The sequence below is a fragment of the Hakea prostrata genome, chromosome 8 (assembly GCF_041222555.1).
Source record: "Hakea prostrata isolate BN-2017 chromosome 8, UWA_Hpros_2, whole genome shotgun sequence".
In the NCBI taxonomy this organism is placed as follows: domain Eukaryota; kingdom Viridiplantae; phylum Streptophyta; class Magnoliopsida; order Proteales; family Proteaceae; genus Hakea; species Hakea prostrata.
The window spans coordinates 12,082,778-12,104,386 of record NC_142607.1 but is presented as its reverse complement, the minus strand read 5'-3'; the positions used below and the strand labels follow the sequence as shown (position 1 = coordinate 12,104,386).

Here is a 21,609-nt window from a genome sequence, read left to right as displayed (position 1 = left end):
GGATCAACGCTTCAACGCAACAAAAAGTTTGATCTTTTCTAACCTTTTCTCTCACGGTTTTGAGCCATATTATTCCACCATTAAGCTCAGTTAGGTGCAAGTTTGTGTAACCAAAATAGAGCGAACCAAAAATACCCGACAGAGGGGATGAACGAAAAGACCAATTTACAAAAAGAAACATCATAAAGATGCTATATCAATCTATATAGCATAACTTATCTGGTTCTCCTAAGTTAGGTCAGGTGGGAGGAAGAACATCTCGACCTGAACAACTCCAAGCGTTCTTAGGAGCTCCATGATGCATATCTTACAAACTCAGCTGATATATAACCATAAGTCGGCAGGAATTGAACAGAAAGTTTGCAAGTTCTAAGAGGAATTTTGATGTGGACATGGATGTGTTACCTATTGGCACCAAAGGATTCTTGACGCGCTTCTTCTGATCAAACAGATCTTCCATTTCAGTTTCGATTTTACCCATCTTCTCCATCAATCAAAGATTAAAAGGATCACCGTCTCGCAAATGGGACCTGGAAGACGAACGATCTAGCGCTCAGGAAAACACTGATATCCAAGCCATGATGTTTAAGGACACGTTCATACCCGATCAGATCGGATTCGGGCTGAAAATCGACCCAAACTAGCCCGGTCTGAATGTGCAGAAATTGAGTGAACTCGGCATGAATATTCCGATTCTGACTCCAAATTTAAAAACGAAATACTGATAGAGATTCCATTTCATAGGAGGAGGCTGTGGGGCCTAGTGGAGTCTCCAGCGGATCGTTTTATGGGGCGCTGGGCGGGCCTAAACCGAACTCAAATTCTCCAACAACGATTCCGAATCTCCGCAGCACAGATTGGGTGGGAGAACTGTCGGTGCATTTTAGCAAAATGCAATGGTTTTGACTTTTGACATGGATTTGCCTATCTCAATTCAAGAGTTGAGCTTGCAGTTAGGTTTTTGGCGGCAACCGTGGAAGAAAGAGGTTCGTGATCAGCATGGGTGTTCAAGGGCTTTGGGAGCTTTTAGCTCCTGTTGGTCGTCGGGTTTCAGTCGAAACCCTAGCCGGCAAGAAGGTCGCCATCGGTATGTCCCATTTCTAGTCTTTGAACTTCTAGCTCTGTAATCTATGCGTTCTTTGTCTCACAACTCCTTGTCTAAACCTGTTATTCTTCTCTGTAGACGCGAGCATTTGGATGATTCAGTTCATGAAAGCGATGCGAGATGACAAGGGAGAGATGGTGAAGAATGCTCACCTGTTGGGATTTTTTCGTCGCATCTGTAAACTACTTTACCTCCGCACCAAGCCTGTCTTTGTATTTGATGGGGGCACACCTGCTCTTAAGCGTCGAACAGTCATTGCCCGACGCCGTCAGCGAGAGAATGCTCAGGCGAAGATCCGGAAAACCGCAGAGAAGTTGCTACTCAATCACGTATATTTTGTTTCTTTCCTTTAGGGCTTTCACTTCTCATCGTTTGGTTAACTCGGCTAAATTTTAATTGGGAACTTCTTTTCCTCTCATATTCCATTTCTCATGCTTTTATTCTGTGTCATATCACCGCGTAGTCTTATTTAGTTCTATTTCCTTGTTCCTGTCAATAGCTGAAGGAAATAAGACTGAAAGAACTAGCAGCAGATATTGAGAAGCAGATGCTGGAGCGCGATCCGAAGGGTAAGAAGGTTGCGTCGGATGCTGATGACGTGCCACAGACAAGTACTAAAACAACTGCTGCTGTCGCTGGAGGCAAACGTCAGGAAATGTTGGATGAGTTGTAAGCTTTTCATCATCCTGTGGCAAATGTCTGTGCTTTTCTTAGTTTCTTTTGTGATTTGCTTTGATGAGTCAATTTAGGTTAGCGGCATCCCTTGCAGCAGAGGAAGATGGAAATCTCTCTGGAAATGCATCAGTGTCTTTTGGTGGCATTCCCTCCGAGGAAAACGATGGTGATGAGGAGGAGGAAATGATTCTTGTACGTGTTTTCCTGTAAATCTTGCTTATACTTTTCCCACTAATCGTATCTGCTCTTTTGTCGGATGTTATACTTATTTACATTAGCATGAATGCAGTATGCTTGAAATATTGCCCCCGTGTCTTTCTCTTTTGCAAATGAATTGAGATTCTTCTTTGGAGTCTTACTCGTAGACATATGAAGGAAGATCAATCATACAGTTATAGAGAGTTTGTTACATTAGATTCATGTCTGCCTACTGTTTTTTGGATCTCAACTGCACATCTTTTCCATTATGTTTCTGATGCAACCTTTCGAACTTTATAGAGCCCATCACAACCCAAAACATTAGAAATAGAGGCCTTTAACCATAGAACGTCAATACTGCCATAATTCTTGATGTATGAGGTTATCCACCAAAGTGTTGATTGACCCTGGAAATTGACATGGAGATGGACAACTAAACTATTGTTATACAAGATAAGAACGTAGATGAGGATTTCAAAAACCTAAACAACCCTGCAAGTGACAGATGCAAAGGAAAGCAAAAGCTTTCAATACAGTTAACGAAATCATAGAATGTCAAATTCAGATGTCTCATCAGCAGAAATCTGTTTGGCCTGAAATTCAGGTCGAGTCCAAGTATTGATCTAAGAAAGATCAAATTTATTGGATTTAGTGGACACCAAGAGTATAGATCAACACAGAACACCCTTCTGCACTTGCATTGGTCTACACATGTAAACACCCATGCAGCTTCGCATGTAACACCATCTCGTGGCTCCAAAGGGCAAAAAGTGTAGTGGCAGAAAAACACACAACTCAAATCCCTCACAGGTAAAAGGACACTGAACACCTTACCATCTGGTTCTGATACCATGTTTCAGAACAATTATCTTAAATGGTTGAGCTGTAGGAGAGAGAACTTCATGATGATTAGTGATATGAAACATCATATGCACTTATGACCGCACTGTATTATTTCTAAGTTTAGATGAATCTGTTGAAATTCTCTACCTGGATCAAGTAGCTAAAAAAATATATATTTGACAAATACTCGGTAGACTCTGTGCTGAATAGATTTTAAACATGGTTGCTTGTGGACTGTGCAGCCAGTAATGCATGGAAGTATTGATCCATCTATCTTGGCTGCTCTGCCTCCATCTATGCAACTTGATTTGCTAGTTCAGGTATGTCCATTGGATATTGATAATTTAGTGGCTTTATTGCTCTTCTTTGCCCTTTCTGTTCCTTTCTAATTCAGTGTGATTTTGTTTATAGATGAGAGAGCAGTTAATGGCAGAAAACAGGCAGAAGTATCAAAAAGCCAAAGAGGTCAGTTCTTATGCTTATATCTTTTTGAAGAAATTTAAAAATTTTCCAATGATGTTTGAAACTTGATTTTAGTTGACTTATGAGAAAATTTTAATTGACGTGACGGTTATTTGAACCGCATTGAGGGAGATTTACATGGGATTATGGAAAATTGGAAATAGGAAAATTAATGTTTGTCATATAAACTCAACATCTGTGCTAAGAATGATGATGACATTTTTTAACAAAAAAAAAAAAAAAAAAAAGAATGATGACATTTTCAATGACTCACTTGTAAGGTCAAAGAAGCCTTAAGGTGGAGTATCATTTGAAGGATTATCTTTGATTTCCTGATTCACATGATGGAAGAGAAGAGAGCTGGTTTTGGGCTCCATTTAGAGCTTAATTCTGAGTTCCCAGATACTGAAAGTGGCTTATTTGGATTCCCTCTGGAGAAAACCTGGGAGTATATTGTCTCATTTGAACAACTTATAAACAATCTAAGGATGTGATGATTACTCCACTTCCAGCAGTCAGGTGCCATTACATGGTTACCTTTGATTATCTATCGTGGGCTATGCTACTTTTTCCTCCATTTATGGTGTATAGAGATAACAGAACATGGATTTAATGATGGCTATGGGGACCTTAATCTGTCTTGGTGTCCAGCCAAGTTAGGTTCTATTTATTTTAACCTGCTGCTTTTTCAGGATGGATTCATGTCATTAATGGCATCGAGTGTTTTTAGCCTCTACTGCTGTTCTCTTTCCTTGTTACCATTGACATTGCATTTCATAAATGATCTCTGGCCCCTCATAACCTGCTTTAAATCTTGTCTGGCACTTCTCCACTTCATTCATGGATTGGAGTGGCTTCAGTTTTATGTTAATGGTCAGAAAGTATGAGTTCAGATTAGGTGGAACTTGGAACCTTTTCTGTGGTACAGTCCATTGGCCATATCCTTTATTACGTGTGCCTGATGATGTACATGCTTGTGGCTTTTGCTCTCCCCATCCCCTTTGTTGTTGAATGGTCCCCCTCCCAGAAAAAGGAAGAGGAAAGAGAAGGAGGCTAGAGTACAATACGTGTATAAATGAGTTAACATGCCTAGACTAACTGTTAAACAACTGAAAGTTAACTTGGAATGGTAATGTTCTTTGTGAAATGGTTGCAGTTTCATTTTTTGAGTTTGTTATTCTTTATCTTGGAATATCCAGATAGGCTGATAACATTGGTGCTTTTCATATTTCCAGGCCCCTGCAAAATTTTCTGAGCTACAGATACAAGCTTATCTCAAAACTGTGGCTTTCCGTCGAGAAATAAATGAAGTCCAAAAATCTGCTGCTGGAAGGGGAGTTGGTGGGGTTCAGACATCTCGGATAGCGTCTGAAGCCAATAGAGAATTCATATTTTCATCATCATTCACGGGGGACAAACAGTGAGAGAAAATAATTTTAAGCTTGATTCGATTTATTTATGGACAGTAGAAGTTTGTATGGTTATTTTTTAATATCATATAAAAATTTATTTAGAAGATAGTAAATTACAACTTTACAACGCACAATAAACACAACAGTAAAAAATCATGTATTTTTTAATATCGTATCAAAATTTATCTAGAAGATAGTAAATTACAACTTTACAACACACAATAAATACAACGGTCAAAAATCTTTACAACGCACAATAAACACAACAGTCAAAAATCATTTATTTTTTAATATCGTATCAAAATTTATCTAGAAGATAGTAAATTGCAACTTTACAACACACAATAAATACAACAGTCAAAAATCATTTTCTTTTACAAGATCACCTGGAGTTCCAATGGCATACAATAGTTTTGAGTCTTTTGACCAATCCCAGTTGCATAGCAGCTATGAACTTCAACTGGTTGATTATATGCCAAACATGGTGGAACTCGCTCCATGGCTGGAAAATTGGCTATGGAGGTTCCGTGCGGTCAGAGATTCAGACAGACACAAAGGGGTTTGAAAAAATCTTTCTTCTAGATCTAAGATGGCACTCTTCAGATGGTGTACTACCATGGCCTTTGCAATGTCAATAGCTAGCTTTAAAATGTTTTTTCTATGCACAACCAAACTTCTATGGTGAGCAAATCCATGCACACAACTGACCCCCAGCTCCATTGCCGACTTGGGTCTAATAGGAGCTCCAGCCTCATCACAGTCCAAACCTACTTAAGTGGCAATATCTTGAAGAAGGGACTCATCAAGGACCCGAACTCTAATTATCATCATGTAAAATTTCTTGTACCATTGTCAGTCTATCAGATGTAGACCTTCCCTCCTAAATAAGATGTTGCACATAAGTGCAACCTGATCTCTATATTCCAGAACTTTTTCTTCACATCTTCAAGCAATAATGGAGATCACTGTCTGATATAGCATACTTTTGAAGTTTTTGTTAACTGAATTTATGCTTAGTATTTTTTTTTTTCATTTGTCATTTGATTTATCAGATACTTTATTTTTTGCTGTGTTACATAAATCAGAGTACTTACATCTGCTGGAGTTGAGAAAAGTGGGGACATGGAACATGAGACACCAAGAACAGAAGTTGTTTCTTCAGATTTTGTGACTCATACTTCATCAACTGCTAATGGTAATTCCTCAACTGGATCTGCAACGAATGAATCAAGAGAGGGCTTTCATGATGATGTTGAGACATACCTTGATGAGAGAGGTCGTGTTCGGGTTAGCAGAGTAAGAGCCATGGGGATTCGTATGACCCGAGACTTGCAACGGAATTTGGATTTGATGAAAGAAATTGAGCAGGAGAAGAGGAAGGGAAAGATCTCTGATGATCAAGTGGTTGGTGTTCAACATGAATCTTCAAATGATGGTAAAAATGGAACCGGAAGCACGAGTGAAGAAATGAATGTATTGATGAAAGGAGAAAGCCCTCAGATTAATGAACAATCTGTCCTTGGAAACAAGAGTCCAGTGGTGATATCCTTCTACGAAGATGACAAGGGAAACAAGTGTACCGATGATGACGTGGATGATCTTTTTGCTAGTTTAGTATCAGGAGACTCTGTTATCCCTTCTGCTGAACTTGTTCCTTTAGAAAAATATCCATGTGCTGATTCAGAGTGTTCCTGGGAGGAAGGAAGCATTGAAGAAATCAATTGCAATTCTAGTATTGATGCCAAGGAAGAAGCTAATCAAACCTTGGCATATGACAATGCCAACGACGAGGCTGAGGTGGACTGGGAGGAAGGTGTTTCTGATGTCCCAGAAAAGGCTTCACCACAGACGATATCTGTTTCAAAAGGTTCTTTGGAAGAAGCTGCCGCTTTGGAGGAAGCCATAAGGAGAAGCCTTGAGGATTTCATAACTGAGAATTCTGCTGGAACAATTGATATAGTAGATTCCAAACAAGTTGCTAGTCAGAGTATAAGTAATGAAATTTTCCCCTCAAGGTTCTTCTCTTGAAAAGGAGTGTTCTGATAGTCATAACATGCCATTAGAAGATTATTCTCAAAAAAATCTATCAGCATGTGAAAGTGTGGATGATCTAAAAAGGCTAACGAACATGGGTGTAAAGGATATGCCACAGATGATTGAGTCTCCAAATATGCAATTGCAGTCTTCCAGAGTATTAGAAGTGAAAACTGATGGGAAGGAAGTGGGGACAGATCAGTCGAACCTGGTTTCTGGTGTCAGACATTTGAGTGAAGAAACCATTGAAGATAAGAATATTTGTGTTGAAGCATGTAGTACTTATCAGTTTACTTCCATGGAGCCTAAGGAGAATCACTTGAACAGTGAAACATCTGATGCTACTGTGGTCAATGCTTCCCAAAATGAATCTGAGGCCGCTCCTTCATTTGTTTCATGTGAGACAACTGAGAATGCCATTTCTCAGACAAAGAATTCTATAAAAGAAATAGCAACTGACACTGCTATGGATCACAATCTAGCTGCAGAAAAAGAGTGTGATGTCCTTTCTGCAGAAAGAGAGTGGTATAGAGATGCAATTGAGGACAAGATGGAGGCTTCACAGACTGCTTTAGATCAGGAACTGCTACATCTGAGACAAGAACGTATCAATCTAGGAGATGAGCAGAGGAAGCTTGAACGCAATGCTGAGTCTGTCAGTAGTGAAATGTTTGCAGAATGTCAGGTGCATATCCAAACTTCTAGTAAAATGTTCTTTTATTTTATTAGATCACATGCATTGGTATTGGTTCCTTGATTCAATGGCAGATGAAAAGTGAGTCACGGCCTGAAATTAAACTACAAAATAGGATATTTTGTTAGTGAATTCATGGTAGAAGATCTCGCTCTTGAGCGAGATCTCGCCACCCTGAAAAATTGAGATCTCGATCGGGATGTGGTATTTTTTGACGTCAACTCGGTGGCCCATCTTGGTGGGTTTTAGGGTCCCGGTTGGCTAGAAACTTGGTATTTTAGCCTATTTAAGGCATTTTGAACACTCTAATGGCCTTGGATTTGTGAGAAAATAACCCTAAGTATGTCTTTTAAGTTGACCCAATGTGTGAAACCGAAATGCTGCAGAATTGGGAAATGCGAGGTTAAACAACATGTAATGTAGAACATTTAAACATATAAATGAAAAGCTAGTGTATCAACTATCAAATACATCAGAAAACTTAAATGTCTTCAAAATTTTACAACCATTAGAAGTTTTAGTAAGTCATTAATCATAATGCATAAGTCATAAATTCACAAGAGTACAAGACAATCATAGAATGTGAATATGTGATCAAATCATAAAAATTCAATCAAGATCCTCAGCTCCACCACTAACTCCAGGCTCTTCAACATCAGCTCCACCACCAGCTCCAATAGCACCATGACCATGAGGTCCATGACCATGACATACAATGGCAGCTACACGGCGGCCTTCCATCTCCATAAGGTGGGCTACCATATATTCCCTTACTTACAGGAGTAGGGACAGCACGACATATGGGTGTATCACAATACCAACCAGACAAGTGTTGCTTGAATTGGTGTTTTCCTCCATAGAGGGCTCTTCCGCAGTAATTGCATGTGATCCTCTGGCCTTGTGGATCCGCGAAGACACTTTGTTGCCATACTACGTCATTGTCCTCCATGCCTATAAATAGAAATATAATGCCACATCACATATTCAATTGAAATCAATGGTAAGGACTTAGAGTACTATATTAGTTGTACACAACTAACACAACTGCACATGTAAAAGTCTAAAGTTTGAATATTGAAACTTGATGACTGGTTTACTGGTTGGTATCACTCAACATTCTCCATCGACTGATTCTAAATGGTGGCCACATACAACTCCCAAGTCAACTCATCATTGTAGTATGTCAAATATTGATTTATATGGCTCTGATATGTCTCCATGTTAGAATACTGAAGGAATAGCACTCTGGGGTAACCGTCAATCGTGGGTGGGTGAAAGTGCCATTGCTGCTCTTGTTGTTTTGTGTTGCTACTAAATACATGGGTAGGGGTTTCTAAACCATTTAGTCAACAGCCCACCTTCACTCTTATATACGTACTCTCCAGGTGTAGGGTCTTGAGGAATAGTATAATATCCATAATAAGAGTACCCAATGTAATCTGACCCAGTGGTGTGATCTATGTATAGGTACTTCGGTGATTGCCAACTAGCCCAACTTTGCTGTTGTAAACCACTGTGACTATGATTTATGTTCATGCTCCCTATGTTTGATACAAGATCTTGCATGCTCGCATCATCATTCCTCTGACCCCTATTCAATCTGGTCTTTGTACTCCTAGTATAAGTCTGGGCGGCAGGAGATCCGCGGCCCATATCCTATGTCGCATGTGTCGGATGACTCAGACTTGGCGGAGGTGACCCCCTTTGCTAACTAGCCTGACTTCCACTTGCAACATCACCAACTTGACTACTTCCATGACTCGAAGGCTGACCGGGAGGGATGGTATCAATGGCATTATTTGAACTCCCACGACTAGACCTCACTTCAATTGTATCAAGTTGACCAGGTGGCTCCACAAATGGTACATTTGGTCATAGAACAAAATTCCATCGAAACTTGCAAAATTTCCACCGAAATTTCCCATTTTGGAAAATGCGAAATGAAACTCGTGAGGACCGAAAAAAAGTCCTCGTTTTGATCGAAACTGTTTGAAATTTCATCGAAACTTGTTGAAACCTCAAAACCTGGTTCAACCCAGTTGGACCAGTTGGTTCATGAGGGAAAAAATTCCCAAATTTCATGGGAAAGTTGGGAAATTTCGTGCAAACCTAGGAAATTTGGTGGAAACCTATGAAATTTTGTGGAAACTTGGGACTTTTCCTGTAAATTTTGTAGCTTTCCCAAATTTTCAATTTTTTTTGTTTATTTCATGTTTCCCCAAACCCATGACAAATACCCCCTCCATCTATCCAAAGTGCGTATTCCCTCAGGTTGGTTATCTTAAGCATATTGATGACCAAACTCATAAAGTTATAGTTGTCGATTAACTTGACAACCATAGGCATAAAATGTCATGGGATGTCTATGTTCGTTGGTTGGAGGAGAGGATTTTACAGGCATGATACTACTCAGCTCACAGGATGAATTCACTCTTGGCACTACTCTTAACACTAAGTTGTATTTTCCTTTTATTGTCAACTATTTTGAAGTTAGAAATTATATATTGAATGTTATGTGCTTAAGTAGTTAAGTTTATAATGTACTTTTTGGACAACTCTACATTGATGTTATGCACATTGAATGACATATCTACATTGATTTTTTAGTAAAATACAACAAATGCATTCTTTATACTCTAATTAGCTTAAATATAGGATCCCACCCCAAAATACTCTCTAAAACCAGTCGAAACTTGATGTCGAAACTTGATGTCGAAACTTGTACGGAAAAGTCCTTGGTTTCCTCGAAATTTTCTAAGTTTCCACCTAAGTTTCCCATTTTCACCCGGTCAAAACTTGAGTTTCCCTCGAATTTTTTACCATGCATTTGGTCCTACTGTTGCAGCTACAACAACCTGACCCTCATCAGAATTTCAGAAGACATGTGCTTAGCCACAATATCTAGGCTCATGGTAGCAACAATAGTAGGATCTGGCTTCCCTTTTGGCCCATCCAGCATTGGCCACCTTGATCCCTAACCCACTGATGTATGACATCATCCTCCTTATCCTCTACGGGGGGCTCGTGGAACATATCAGTCTACTCGATCAGTTCTCGACCTTTGTCATCCATATCATCTTGTATGTGCCCTATTCTCAACCTCATGTTGTAATGCACATACACTAAGTACTTGAGCTTCTTACTCCCAATCTGTTCCGTACCTTGCTATGGATGAGTGATAAGGTATTCCAGTTCTTCTCGCAACCAGAGGATGAGCAAATCTGTGAGAGGACCTTAATTGTTATGTCCCTGTGATTTGGCAAACTAAATCCATATAACACCCACTAGTTAGCTGCATACCCAAATATAAGAATGCATTAGGCAAGTAAATCTTAATACTTATAAGTTATACAACTTATAGGTTATAGTCTTATAGACTTATCACTCATAGTAATGGACTACTTACCAGGATCAGTTTTATGCCTAGTTACAAAGGCTTTCCAAAACTCCCAGAGGCATCTCTAAACTCCCTGATCTATACACCAATTGTTCAATTATTGTATTGTATATGCAAGCAGTTGAAGAAACAATTGAATAAGTTCTCACTTGTTCATTAATTGTCCCTTGCATGACGGGATATGGCTGAATTTTTCCACCTCGTCTTGCACCGCATTCATCAACCTTACATTAAGCCCCATATTTATCTTGTAATGGTACTTTGGGTTTAGGTAGTAATCTTTATTGTGTAAATAAAAAATTTGGTTAGTGACTTAGTTGTTTACTTGTTTATAACAATGTAAACTGAAGTATACAAGAAAAACTTAAAGGCTTAAGTGATTCACCAGCCAAGTGCAAAGGATGCATCAAGTGCAACTCCCATCTATCATCGATGATCCTTTCATAGGATTTGTAGGAGCTAGGGGCAGCAGGTCTAACCAACTACTTCATTTGCTAGAGGGCAGCATATATGCGGGCCATTGTGGGCTTCTTCTCCAAATCCACTATCCTTAAACAAACACAATAGGCCCTAAAATGCCCATTATCTTATTCAGCTCCCTCCAAAATGAATCATCAACAATGGTTCGTTGGACTACTACTACATCAGGATGGCTAGATCCATGTCAACAAAACCCCTTCTCACTTGCAAACATGTGCCGAAGACTCACCACTTTCTTCTGGAAGCTTTTTAAGAGCCACATAGTTGGTGGCAAATCTTATCAATCCAAGTCTGACTAGATCACCCTTATAGTGGTTCCTCATCATCTTCAGCACATAACTATAGTTATAAATAAAATTATTGTCCCTTCTTGCCCTCTCAACCACACCATCGATTGATGTCCTCTTCCCAAAATCCTTTAACATGAGATCAATTGAGTGTGTTGCACATGGTGCCCAAAAGAGGTGGATCCTACTGCCCTTCTTCTTCATCAGCATTTCGCCAACTTTCTTGAAGTTCACACCGCTATCCGTGACAATTTGGACAACGCTGCTTGGCCCTACCTTGAGGACCACCTACCTAAGAAGCTTGTAAAAGTAGTCAACATCTTTGATTTTATCTAAGGCATCCACTGACCTAAGGAAGGCCGTCTTTCCATTGCAATTCACCATGAAATTAATGATGAACTGTTTAGTAGGGACTAGTCCATCCATCAACCATCACAGTAACACCATATATTGGCCAACATTCTTTCAATAAAGCAATGTATTCCTCCACCTCCTTCACCTTTTGTATTTATTTATTCATCACTTCCCAAGTTGTTAGGCCTTTAACCCCTACACCTACCCTAGCCAACTGCATTGATCATCCCCTAGTAGTTTGGTATCTTGGCTACATTGGCTGCAATGTTGTTTTAGAGCATAAATTTCTCAATCGCCAACCTAGCTTCCTCCTCCTTACTGCCTTCTTTTCCTCCAGGAAACATATATGAGATGCTTCTTTGATAAGTGTCTTGATGCCTGAAGAGGGCGGGGTCTTGGTCAAATGTGGCATCGTAATGTGTTATCTTCCTCTTCCATTCAGTCCTCTCACTTCCTCCAATTCTATGTCTAAGTGGCATGGATGCCCCTAACCTCGAACCACCTGCTCCTCTTTTCTATTCATACTACCTCACATTCTCAAAATGTAAGGACTGTTTGCTAGCATCCATTGTAGCCTTCATCTATCTCCATTTGGGTTGTGACTTAATACCCATAGTCCTCATCTCCTCATCTTCATTTGACTCCTCACAAGAGGTCTATGTAGCACTATATCCTCAAATTCCCTTTGATTTTATGCCTGATCATCTTTTCTTTGTCTCCCTCTCCCCTTTAATCTTGCTGCAATTGCTTGTTGCACTTCATAAGGAACCTTGGAACACTTGGCAACATCTATGTAACCGCCAGCCAAGTGTTGCTTCAATCTGATTCGACCACCAAAATTCAAAGTCTTGAGGCAATACTTGCATCGGGATTTGTTCTTGTCAGCAGTCAATGGAATCTCAAGCAATGTCCTAGGCCCCATTACCAGTGCCACTACCACTAGTTGCCATTTAAGCTACAACACTCAAATACATACATGAATGTTCCCAAATAATCATTAGAATAATTTTTAGATAATTAAAAACATGTAAAAACAATTTATAGAACAACAAAATACTTTGTTCTAAGATAACATACATACAATGCTCAAACAGACATGTTTGTATTTTTAAAATAAACTACATAACATAAGCATCATTTAAAAAAAATATATAAAAGATACAATTTTTAATATTATTTTCATAATTATTTTATTTAATTATTTAAATTTGAAACTAAAAAAAAAAATTACAGCAAGCACAATAATCAAAATATGACTACATGGGGTTGCAGCCCTCTCAATGTAGTCTATAACATAAGTTAGAATCACACTCATATCATAAGCATTTTTCTATATTTTTTTAATTTTTTTAATTTTTTTAATTTTTTTAAATTATATTTTAAATACAAAAATTCTAAAAATAAACTAATAACAGATAATTAAATTTTTTATCCATGGAAGTGTAGATCGAAGATAGTAGATCAACATATATTTACACTATACTCACACAGATTGTGGAACTTGCTATTTGAAAAAAAAATTCAAATTTGAGGAAAAATCTTATTTTAGTTGAAGATTGAATTGAAATGGACTTGAATGATGGTAATTTGATATTGTAGATGTGCTAAAGAACATTCAACTTGAAATCCAGCTAAATCCCCAAAAATTCCCAGCAAAAATGGTGTTCTCTTGGGATCCCGGCAAGATCCAGCGAGAGAGAGATGAGAGAGAGGCGAGAGAAGCCCTCTCTCGATCGAGATAAGTGAGTTCCTAAACCAGGTTGTTGGACCAAAAAAGACCAGATCTCACCATCTCGCGAGATCTTGTGGCGAGATATTGGATCTCTCTCAACTCGATTGGGATCTCGTCTCACCTTTGCAAAATAGTAAGATATTTCACAAGATCTCTCACCATACTGATGACCTTTCATGTACTAAAAAGTGAAACAGGTACCATCATTGCGGGCTCATCCATGTTCAGCCATCTTATTAACCTCTACATAAATAGTTTTGTTTTGAAGTAGTGCAGTTGAATGTCAGCTCCCAACTCCACTGTATAATATTTTGCTTCACTTCTTATTTATGTCTTAGTCTTAGGTCACTGTATCTCAGATGTTCCCACTTGTCACTTCTCACCCTGGAATTGCTTTTCTTTCTATTTCCTTCAACATGATAGACCTTATTTTTTATATAGGATGATATTGACATATTTTTCCCACTGAACAGCATTGATTCATCTAAATGGGAAAGAAACGGGGTAAATTCATAACGAACATTCATAGCAGCTGCTCGCGAAGTTACGAGGAGGAATTTCTTATTTGTTTCTCCTAAGTGTTGGGTATTTTGGCGTGACCTTGGTTGCAAACCTAAGGTTGATCTATTGTAAGTTGCAAAACTAAGGTTGGTCCATTGTAAGTTGTAAGCAAATGGTTATGGGTTTGAGCAGTAGGAGCTTGGTCAAGAGAGGGGAAGTAATCTGAGAAGTGGATATCAGAGTAGCAGGGGTGAGGGTTAATTGCATAAGAAGAATGGGAAGGGGGTACAAACTTTCAGAGTCCCCAGGCTTCTGGACCACAACTCAACTATTTCATTCTATTCAACCTGTCCAATACGATGATTGCTAGCATATGAATTAGAAAAATAGAAGACTTCAAGAAGGAAGCAACTATTCGTGGAGTCTCTAACAGCTTGAACCTTTCTTAAACTGTTTGTACTTTATCTTACCGAAATTAAAGATCTCAGATAATCTATCAGAATAAAACTATATTTGAGTTAAGTTCCTGGTCTGGGTTCCCTAGCAGCTTCAGGTCATTCTAATGTAGTGCATGTGCATCATTGAATCAGCTATTTAACATAGTGGGGTAAGGCTGCATACACTACGACCTTTCCCAGACGTGACAGAGTTGTGAGCCTCATTCACTTGGTAGTTTTTTTTTTTTTTTTTTTTTTTTTTTTTTTTTTTGGGGGGGGGGGGGGGGGGGGGTTGGGTTTGGAAGAATTTCCAACGGGTGGGGTAGTTGCAAACATGCAATATGCTGGGCTTGAATTTATTGTGTTATCAACTTTTTTTCGTATCTACCCCAAAACTCAGACACAGCCACATGCTGATGTTGTTGGTCTAAGTTTGATATTTGCTATCTCTTTCTGGTTATCAGGAGCTCCTGCAAATGTTTGGCTTACCATATATAATCGCACCCATGGAAGCAGAAGCTCAGTGTGCATATATGGAACTTGCCAACCTTGTGGATGGCGTGATAACTGATGACTCCGATGTTTTCTTGTTTGGGGCGCGAAATGTTTACAAGAATATATTTGATGATCGTAAATATGTTGAAACGTACTTCATGAAGGTTTGGATTTTGCAGTTCATTTCTCTTATTTTTATAGGTTGACTACTGTCTGATGATAAACTTTGAGTAAATTTTATTAGGGTAAAAGAGAGTGACAATACCATCTTTTTCCCAAACGTATGCTGGCAACTCTCCCAAGACTCAGATCCCTTTCACAACATCAGGCCAGATTGTCAAATGTCCCCCCCCCCCCAAAAAAAAAAAAAAAAAAAAAAAAGGTTTTTTTTTGGTTTCTGCTCCTTGAAGACATGAAGTTGCACATGGGCAGTGTAGCAGAACATCTCCTATTTTATTATTACTTCTTCCAAAAACCTGTATCATTTTAATTTTGCCGGTTTTACCTCAGCTGTCTGGAAAGAAATTCTTATGCTTGAGGCCTAGATCGTTTCTCTCTGTCGACTTTACTTTGAAAATAGTACTTTGTGGAATGTTGCTCCCATTATCCATGATTGACTTATTCTTGACCCTTTTTCCAACAGCTAACCTTTCACCTCTTTTCTTTCTGAAAGTATTGGACCACGCGTGACTTTGCTTTCGTGTATCTGATCCTTGGTATTACAGGACATTGAGAATGAGCTTGGCTTGAGCAGAGAAAAATTGATACGCATGGCACTGCTTCTTGGAAGTGACTACACTGAGGGAATTAGGTAATTTTAAGAATTGGATCATTGAATTCTATTATTGCATGAGACATGAGTCCTATGAATTTGATTTTGCAATCTTTTCCCGTCTAGTTGTAGTTAATATTTTTAGGAAGTCATATCTTTGTGTTCATTGCTATTATAAATTTATAATTGTTCTTTGGGGTTTCCATAGACCCAAAGACCCAAATGATTTGAAACACTATCCCCCCCCCCCCCTCTCTTTTTCGGTATAGCAGTTCCTTTTTTTTGGGTGAGGGCAAATTCTTCATATCACATGTACTCAGAATATGTGCAAAATGACAGCTTCTGATAATATGACATAATGATAAGTTACTTTTAATTTTAATTTTTTGCTTTTTTGCTTTTTTGCTTTTTTAAAGCCTTTCTACCTCACTTAAGGGAATAAGACAAGAGGCCATAAAAAAGGGCGCTAGTTTTGAGACACCTATAGAGGTGTCATGTGGATAAACTTTGTTTATCAATTATTCTGTCTACTTGTATCTAATCTGTGACGCATTATAATAATTTTGCTATCCCTTAATATGTCTAGCAGATACTAACAATATTATTCTGTTTGTATTTTTTTATATCTAGTGGAATTGGCATTGTCAATGCTATTGAAGTTGTACATGCATTCCCTGAGGAAGACGGCTTTCAGAGATTTAGGGAATGGCTGGAGTCCCCAGATCCATCCATCTTGGGGAAACTTGATGTTCATACTGGATCTACTCCGAGAAAGAGATCATCAAAAATGAATAACAGTAATTTGGAGTGCCCACACGACTCTGTAGGAGGATCTGCATCTGATGGATGTGTTTTGCAGAGCCATGGCAATAATCACTCCATGGATGACATCCATAGTATAAAGCAACTTTTCATGGATAAGCATGTGAGTGCATAGTGTCCTGCTTTAGTATTTTCCTTTGAGGTTTATTCTTGATGGAAGTGTTTCCAGTTGTCATGATGACAATCTTATCAATTAATAAATGCTCAAATTGTAAAACAGATCTTTGTTGATAAACTGACTTTTTCTGTCATTATGAAATGTATTGAGTTTAGATGGTCAAATAACAATCTTTACCATCTTTTTTGGATATCCAGAGAAATGTGAGCAAGAATTGGAATATTCCTTCATCGTTCCCAAGTGAGGCTGTTATTTCTGCATATGCCTCTCCACAAGTGGACAAGTCAACTGAACCTTTCTCCTGGGGGAAGCCAGACCTGGTTGTTCTTCGCAAGTGAGTTTTATTCTAAATGTTCTATTAATTTGCATCAATTTCTGGAGTTCAGCTACAGCTTTCCTGAACTTTTAATTTTTATTTTTTTTCTTTTGGGTATATCTCGTTCACATATTACTTTTAATACCTTGAAGCTGTCTTTGGTTGTCAAATGAGTTTAAAAGTGGAGTGTGGTGAAGCAAAGTTCTGTGGAATAAGAAGGCATATTAGTTGGTTCTCCTCTTTTTAAGGTTTACATCTAATATTAACCATCTTAGTCAGATTCTTCAACTCTTCTGTTTTAGAGAATAACAAAGTGGATGGGAAGGGACAATTCCAAACGCTATCTCTTTGTTAGAGAACCAAACAGCAAGAAAATGTGGGAAGTAGTTGAGAAGCTAACTTTTTACATGCTTACCAATACTATCAACACAATGAAAATTATGAAATACACATTAATGTGGATAGCTGGGTGCATAAATGCCTATTAGTTAATTGTGAAGGTGTTAGTTGCTTCCTTTGGTGAGTGCTGCTCATGCATGTCAATAACAAATCCTTCTCAGGTGCAGTATTTTGATGTACAGATTAATTCCAATACTGTTCCAGAGGAAATGGTGAATGTTTCTTATTCTGGGGATATACCATCATAGCATATTAAACGATTGACATTTAGAATGTCCAGTTGTGGATCCATCATCCTTTGCTTACATAGGCTGCTCTGTTGTGTCTCCTTTGTGCACTTACTTTTGGCATAGGTATATTTGCATGGTATTATGCTTATATGGTTTTGGCCTGGTCCTCCTAGACTGTTCTTCTAGTTATTTCATACAGTCCTTCAGTGTTTTTATTTGAATTTTGATGTTGATGGCCGGAAAGCTGTTCTATTATATAATTTTGTAGGAATTCACACACAAGACTGTTGTTTTAGTTATTCAAACAGTCCGTCTGTGTTTTTATTTGAATTTTGTTGTTGATGGCTGGAAAGCTATTCTATTATATAATTTTGTAGGAAACACGCAGAATTGCTTCACTCAACAGTTTATTAAGCAGCTATGGGTCTCAGTTTGACTGTTTTACCACACTCGTGTGTGTACACAGATTATGCTGGGAGAAGCTTGGTTGGAATAACCAGAAAGCAGATGACCTACTGGTGCCTGTTTTGAAGGAATACAGCAAGCATGAGGTATAGCACTGTCCATTTCTTTCTTCTTACCCTTGGGAGATTTTTCCATCAATGTCTTCTATCACCTACAGATCATTTAGCTATTATTTATGGACCCAGTTCATTCAATACCATGCATTGATTTTATAGTCCTTTATTTGCATATTCTTAAGAAAGAGGATCCACAGTTTGTTCCTAACATTTTTTCCCGGTGTGTTGGTGTATAAAGACTCAGCTGCGATTGGAAGCATTTTACTCATTCAATGAACGATTTGCAAAGATTCGTAGTAAGAGAATTAAAAAGGCTGTAAAAGGTATAGCAGGAAACAAAGCCTCGGGTTTGGTGGATGATCTTCAAGGAGAATCTTCCAAAGCTGCAAAGAAAAGAAGGGTAAACCCCAGTGGTACCAGCGACAATGGACCAGAGAATTCAATATACCAAAAGAATGATAAGAATGGTAATGTTGCTGGAAATGAGAACAATGTTTCTGAACAATCTACCAAGAAGCTGTCAGAGAAGAATGGGATTGGGGGTGAACATGTGCAGTCTGCAGTAGGGCGTCCAGATCTAGCTATTCGGGAGGAAAGTAAACAAAATACTGAGGAAAGATCGAGGAGGGACGGGAGAGGAAGAGGAAGGGGAAGAGGAGGCCAAGTAGGGGGACGAGGAAAGAGAAAAGCAGTTCCTGCCATTGAATTGACTGAAAGTAGCCATACTGATAGTGGCGAGGATGAGCAACAGGCCCAAGCTGAAGATACAGGAGTTTTAACTTCTGTACGCAGGGTAAGTTTGAAGCTTTGTGCGTGTAAAGGTCTTGGTGTCATATGTCGCGTAAGTCTGAAAGCTTTGTGCTTGTACAAATTTGGTGTCATATTTGGTGAGCTCATCAAATGCAGCATAGGGTTTCTGATGCTCAGTTTTGAGTTTCAGTTTTTTAATTGCAAATGTCTGTCCCATAAAAGAAATGGTGGTTTTGGTGTTATTGGCATTCTGTATACAATTCCACCTGGTAGTGTTCCTCTCTAGTCTACTTCACATTGAAGAGAAGGCATGTGCGTAGACATTTATGCTATTTTACCATCAATGCCCTCTTTGAAATGTATTTATTCTAGGGATTTTCTCTACTGGTAGGACTGTAAGGCATACAGCTTCCCCCCCCCCCCCCCCCCCAAAAAAAAAAAAAAAAAAACCAACCGCCAAAAAGAAAGGGTGTCAGCTGAATATCTTTCCTGCTGTATCTATGATTTGGTTCTGCAACCTTTCTCCTGCTTATCTAATGCTACTCTGCTTTCTTGCATTTTCCAGTCAAGTCGACCACGTAAGCATGTAAAGTATGCAAGTAAGGAGTCAAGTGACACTGAATCATCAGAGAAAAGCAATGAGAAAGGCAAGGATGAAGAGGCAGTGGACCAGGAATCAGAACATGACGAGGAAATGCTGGGAGATGCTGTTGAAGTTTCCTGTGAAGATGCCCTTTACGTTCGTAGTCTCAATCATTCACTCAATAATGGTTTGTGTAAAGACTATCTTGAAGTTGGGGGTGGATTTTGTGAAGATGAAGATGAGCAGGAAGCTGATCCACTTCACCAGGATTTATGTCAACCAATTCCAAAACCTGGCAATGGTGATCGTACCCTTGATGATGGATTCTCTGATGAGTACCTAAAAGCAGGAGGGGGTTTTTGCCTGGATGAAAGTGAGTTGGATGGTGATCAATCTCAGTCAGTTCATGATGTACATTTAGATAATACTTTCAGTAATACAAGTCCGAGTCCACACCGTCCACAGACAGCAAGCAGCAATGATCCAAATGTCTTGGGTTCGTCTTCGGAAGTAAATAGGGAGGAACTACCAGCAGAAGATTCAGCTCCGACCTCCAACCCAGGTTTACGTTGTATGCCTTTCCTGAGAAGAAAGCGGAGGAAGACATAGAAAATGTGTTAGTTAATGGAGATAGTCTTGCCAGAATTGTGTATCTTTAGGAATAGTGGTGTACAGTTAAATTACCTGTAAGAAATTAGGAATATGATGGGTCTGTCCAAGTTAATTCAAGTAGGGACTTTTAAGCCTTCGGAAGGATGAGATTATCAAACCATTCAAGCTTTTGGGAAGAAAAAGAAAAAAGTGAGAAGAAAACCACACCAGTGGTTATACGACTAACTGGGCCGTTGGAATGGGTGCTGCTTTTCTCCTTGTTTCTCCATAACATATGGAGAAACAATAATCTCATATATGTTATGGTTGAAAACTTGAAACAAGGTTAGAATTCAAGTTTTTCTGAAGTCAAAATGTACCCTAACACAGCAGGTAAAATTCTTGTAAGGAGGATTGGAACTGTGTAAGCAGGACAAGCATCCACTAGTACAAAACAAAACCCATTTGGCACTCAGCTGAATTCTTTGATGCACAACTTTTGTTTGTCAGTTTTTAAATAAAATAAAAAGCAACTATAAGGACAAGGAAAAAAGGAAAAGAAGAGTTTTCGAGGAAATAGATGAATGAAGAAGACTTTGGGGTTTTGATCGAGAGGATAATTTATTCTCAATTCTAACAAAAAGACTAGAACTTTCACTTGTTCAGGCGAAGGAAACTAATTTTCCTTATTTCCTTTTCCATTAAAACAATAAAAATTAAGTGATGGATTTGAACTGGATTTTCTACTTTAATGGGATATTTTGTTGTGTTAGCGCTGATTCATCGTTCATGGTAGGGGTGTCAATTTATAGTCTGAACCGTTAAAATCAAACCCCACTGGCTCCTTATAGTCCGAACTGGCCCGAACCAAATGTTAATAGGCCGTAATTGGGCTGAGGGTTGTGGAGCCCGCACCAACCCAAAACCAAACCGCAACTCATTATAACCCGTTTTGTAATTTTACATTAAATAGTATTTGAATCATTATATTACTATTAGGTAGTTGGTATACACAATTGAAAAAATTTAAGCATGAATTCAAAGATCAAATACCTAGGTTCTTGATTTCTATAGAATTGGTGGTTTTTTTTAATGGAAATGGACCAATAGCAACTTTGTTTTGCATATAATTTTTGCTTTTGTTGTAGGATGCTCAATTGTTTCTTATTGTTCTTTTTCTTACACACTATAACTGTTAGTCAACCTGAATCTAAACCGTTAGTTAGCCCAAACCGAAATCGCACCAAACCGAAACTGGCTCGAAACCGTTATTTTGCTAATGGGCCGTGTTTGGGCTAAGTGTTTTTCAGCCCAAAACCGTTAGGCCCAAAACCGTTAGGCCCAACCCGAAACCGCCCCAAACCGCACCGTTGACACCCCTAATTCATGGACATTTTCGAA

At 38.7% G+C, this 21,609-nt stretch overlaps 1 protein-coding gene across 1 annotated transcript; it reads left to right on the top strand.

Moving 5' to 3' along the window:
• The first annotated feature begins 835 nt into the window (after window positions 1–835).
• On the top strand, window positions 836–20,766 carry UVH3 (5'-3' exonuclease family protein). The gene is given in 16 exon segments (XM_089164880.1): window positions 836–1,087; window positions 1,184–1,434; window positions 1,605–1,774; window positions 1,855–1,972; window positions 3,064–3,141; window positions 3,233–3,286; window positions 4,519–4,703; window positions 5,781–6,690; window positions 6,692–7,414; window positions 15,076–15,270; window positions 15,832–15,917; window positions 16,509–16,803; window positions 17,016–17,152; window positions 18,230–18,314; window positions 18,523–19,077; window positions 19,600–20,766. Coding segments are annotated over 16 exon segments (4,557 nt in total). The 5' UTR covers window positions 836–999; the 3' UTR covers window positions 20,227–20,766.
• The last annotated feature ends 843 nt before the right edge of the window (window positions 20,767–21,609 follow it).